General features: G+C 57.9%; 1 protein-coding gene across 1 annotated transcript; it reads left to right on the forward strand.

Annotated features, from left to right (window-relative positions):
- Positions 1–33: 33 nt before the first annotated feature.
- LOC114073144 (maestro heat-like repeat-containing protein family member 7) lies at positions 34–2,737 on the forward strand (the record flags this gene model as incomplete). The annotated part of the gene is made up of 7 exons (XM_027910932.1): positions 34–642; positions 826–974; positions 1,250–1,397; positions 1,618–1,805; positions 1,894–2,031; positions 2,311–2,425; positions 2,597–2,737. Coding segments are annotated over exons 1-7 (1,488 nt in total), but the record flags the coding sequence as incomplete, so codon positions are not given.
- Positions 2,738–4,378: the final 1,641 nt, after the last annotated feature.

Genomic DNA, 4,378 nt, shown 5'->3' on the forward strand with positions numbered 1-4,378 from the left:
CGTAGAACACCCCGGACCACACCACCTGAGCTCATGGCAGAGCCTGACACCAGGCCAACTGAGATCAAGCCTGATGTCAGCACCGTGCCCATGGAATGCAAGGAAACCTCTGACAATGCTGTGACCCAAGACATGGAAAACCCCGACAGTGCACTGGCCATCGAAGCCGACATCGAACCAGTTCATTGCACTGCAGAGCCTGACACCACTGTGGCTGATGACACAAGCGGCTCTGACACCACAGTGACTGATGTCATGGCCAAGCCTGACATCACACTGATGCCGCTTGATGGCACAACAGACTCTGACGTGGCACCGATGGACGGTTCAGCAGAGCCTGACACCGCTGTGGCTGATGACACAACCGGCACTGACACCGAGATCGTGGCCAAGGCTGACATCACACCAGTGCTGATTGATGGCACTTCAAGCTCAGCCACAGAACTGATGGATGGGACAGAAACCCCTGAGACTGCCTTGACCACTGACACAATCAACAATGAAATGGAACCAACTGATGTCAAGGCGAATGATGTCACAACTGAGAGCATCGAAAAGGCTGACACCATGCCCTCTCAGAGTGTCCCTGATGCTCCCCATCTGGAAATTTTTGAGGAGAAAGGTGTCTCCAGAATGAAGGAAGTAAGCAGCCTGTGGTCAGGGCTCAAGTGCCCCAGAGATCTTGTGGCCTCTCAAGCTGGGTCTGCTGGGTCCCCCAAGCCTTTGAGGCCATAGAGTATGGTGGGAAGGGAAGCACTTCCTGGGGGAAACTGGGCAACTTCCTTGCTCTGGGAACTCTGCCACCCTCCCTCATTTCCCCTCCAGGTGCTGGCCATTGTGAGGTCCATCCACCAGCGCCTCACATCCCACGTGTCTCCAGATGTCAGGATGCACACTGACATCCGCAGGCTGGCTGAGGCACACCCTCGTGAGATGGTGACAACTCTTCTGTGCTGTGCCCCAGCATGTGACAGGTACAGGGCTCAGCTGCCTTGGTGGCTCAGGGCTCAGCAACTTTAGAACCAATCACCCTGTAGAGCCTGTCCCACCTGGTCTGCCAGGCAGATGGAGAGTTCCAGGACATTCTGACCCCTCCATTTCCCAACCCTGGCCTGTCAGCCCCCCATCCTGCTGCCATTTGCCCTCCCTGTCCCTCAAGGCACAGTGGCTCTCTCACCTGGGCCCTCACAGCTGCCCTGCTGTGGCACTGTGGTTGAGACCCCCCTGACCCAGAGCTCTGTCTCCACAGAGCTGCTGCAGTGATGTGGAGCAGCATCGCCTCCTCAGGAACAGCAACGGAGAAGATGCTGCCCACACTGCTTGGAGCAATGGACGACTGGCCAGTGCACGGCATGTTCTCCTCTGATAGCAACAACACACACGTCTCTTCCCTAGCTGTGAGTTTCTGGGATTGGCCTTTGCTTCTCCCCAGGTCACCTCCCCAGCCTCTGCCTCTCCCTATCTCAGGCCTTGGGCTCCAAATGTGACTGGGGGCCGGTTCAGGGGCACCAGGCTGGCTGCTTCCCCTGGGACTCCCCTGGCCTCTCCCTCCCACACTCGAGCCCTGCCACATGAACATCTCACACTGAGCACTGTCTCTATGTGGTTTTATTGCAGGCAACCCTGGCACTGCGGCTCATCATCCAGAAGCCCGAGTGCCAAGATGCAGTTTTCAATTGCGCCCCACACCTCCTCGTGGCTTTGCTCTTCCAAATTTCCATGAGCACACAGCAGATGTCAGAGGAGGTCAATGCTTTCTGGAGGGGATGCCAGGAGGAACATGGCCTTCCCACCAACCCCAACAGGTGCTCCATCCCTGTCCTGTATCCCTCCCATGCCCTTGGGGCTGAGGCCAGGACTCCCAGCATGACCTGGCCTTTGCTCTGCACACAGGTTTGCAGTACAGACCCTGAAGGCTCTGCTCTGCTGCCTGCACTGGGAGAATGAGGTGGTGGCCATTGAACGGAAGCGTGGCTGGGAGGCACTTCTTTGTTCTGACACCCATTACTATGCAGTGGGGCTGCTGGCCAGGTGAGACACCCTTCTCCCTACTGCCCCTTTTGTCTCTCTCTTGGGCGCAGGGCACCCAAAACAGCCCACGTAGGCATGGTCCAGTTGGCCTTGGCACCAAGAGATGTCCAAGCAGTTTGGAAAAGGCTGTGAGAGCTGGGTGCACAGGAGGAGCCACCTCCCAAAGCACCCACATCCCATGCTGGGCTGCAGGGGAAAGACCAGGTTGCTGTGAGTCAGTCCTTGGAGAGCTTTGCCTGACTGGCACAGGCTTGATGGTTTCATTTTCCCTCCTGACAGGGAGATGCGCCACGTCTTGGTGCCCTTCCATTCTGAGATAGCAATCCACCTGCTCGGGCTGCTCAGCAGGGAGGAGCCCCTCTGGGAGCTCCCTGCCCTGGCATTCCTTGTAGAGGTGAGCCTGATGGAGAGCGCTGCCTCACCTGCCTGCCTGCCCCTCTCTGCCCTCTCGCAGCCACAGCTGCCCAGGATGGTGCCTGCGCCCTGTGCTGCTGCCTGGGCACAGCCCTGGCTGGCTCCAGGGTCCTGCCACCTTGGCACCCCAGCACTGCTCTCTACCTTCCAGATCCTGGACTATGTGGATGGGAGAAAGTGTCATGAGAGGGTCCTCCCCATCCTATCAAGGAACCTGCAGAGCCAGTGCCCTGAGCGGCGGCGCCTGGCCCTGAGAGGGCTCCTTGTTCTCAGTGTGGATCCCTCGATGGTGAGAAGGGCACACCAGGATGAAACCACACTGGCAGCCTGGGGCTGGGGAACGCAGTCACTTGGCCTTGGCTGGGCTTTGGGAGCTGTGGCAGCTGCTCCCAGCTCTCCTGCCTCCCTCTGCCTCTGGGCCCTGGGACAGCAGCATGGGTTTACAGCACCAGAGAGCTGTTGGTGGGGCAGCTGTTCAGGGCTTCACAGCACAGCACTGTGTTCCTTCCACACAGGCCGAAAGCATCTGGAGCCTGGCTGAAAGCCTCCTGGAGCTGCTGTATCAGGCAGATGGAGAGCTGATCGGGATGACCCTCTCTGTCTTCCTGAATGTGCTCCGGAATGGAGACCTTCAGGCATTCAGCTGCGATGCTCCAAAGCTGGCTGAGACACTCCAGCCACTGTTTGACAGTGTAAGGCTCTGGTACTGCCAGGGAACTTTGTGCGCTTTGGATTTTCAGGCCTGTGCCTGCTGAGCCTGGAGCAGCCAGTGCTGAGATCTTTTTGTCTTCTTCTGCTCCAGGACAACAGCCATGTGCAGCTGCTCTCCATTCGCCTCTTCCAAGAGGTGATGGAGATGGTAGCGAAAGAGGGAAAGACGGATGTGTGCCAGGTCCTGCTCCCATTCTTCCACTGGGATGATGAGAAGCAGTGTGGGGCAGAGGTGAGCACTTGAGGGCTGTAGTCTCCCCGTGGCAGGGGGCTCAACTGCCTCTTGTCCAGGTGTCTCCATGGGGTGCATTCCTTCAGGAACAAGCTGCTCCACTGTGGGTCCTGCCAGGGAAACCTGCTCCTTCGTGGGCTCCTCTCTCCATGTGCAGCACATCCCTGTCAGGACCCAGCTCCAGCATGAGCCTCCCATGAGCTCACAGCCACTTTTGGGCATCCACCCACTGTCACGGGAGCTCCCCCACAGGCTGCAGTTGGATCTCTGCACCTCGGAGCTCCTCCATGGGCTGCAGGGGGACAGCTGCTGCACCAGGGGCTGCAGGGGAAGCTCAGCTCCAATACCTGCCTTCCTCCTCCTCCTCCTCTATGCTTTTTGTATTGTGCTTCACATGTTCACACTCTATTCTTCCCTGGTTGCAAGTGCCATCTGCACAATAGTTTTCTTTCCCTTCCTAAATATGGTATCACAGAGGCATTACTATCATTCCTGAGTGGCTTGGCCTTGGCCAGCAGCAGCTCCGTCCTGGAGCCGGCCAGAATTGGCTCTGCCATGTGGGGGAAGCTTTGAGCAGCTTCTTCTAAGAGAGGCCACCCCTGTAGAGCTCCCACTACCAAGGCCTGGCCACAGAAACCCAATACAGCTCCCAGTCTGGGCTCATTAGAGGAGAAAGGTGTCTCCAATCAGAATCAAGCAGGCAAGCAGCCTGTGCCCAGGGCTTCTGCTCACCAGGAGTCTTCTGGCCCCTCAAGCTGGGTCTGCTGGGTCCCCTAAGCCTTTGAGGCTGCACAGTGTGGTGGGAAGGGAAGCACTTCCCAAGAAGCTGGGAAGCTGGGCAACCTGCTCACTCTGGCAGCTCTCACACTCTCCCCTACTCCTTCTCCAGGTGCCAGCCATTGTGAGGTACATCCACCAGTGCCTCACCTTCCACCTGTCTCCAGATGTCAGGCAGCACATTGACATCCGCAGGCTCGCTGACAGAAACCC

The sequence above is a fragment of the Empidonax traillii genome, unplaced genomic scaffold (genome assembly GCF_003031625.1).
Source record: "Empidonax traillii isolate 1590-97213 ecotype Southwest subspecies unplaced genomic scaffold, ASM303162v1 scaffold5480:size17398, whole genome shotgun sequence".
Classification (NCBI taxonomy): Eukaryota; Metazoa; Chordata; class Aves; order Passeriformes; family Tyrannidae; genus Empidonax; species Empidonax traillii.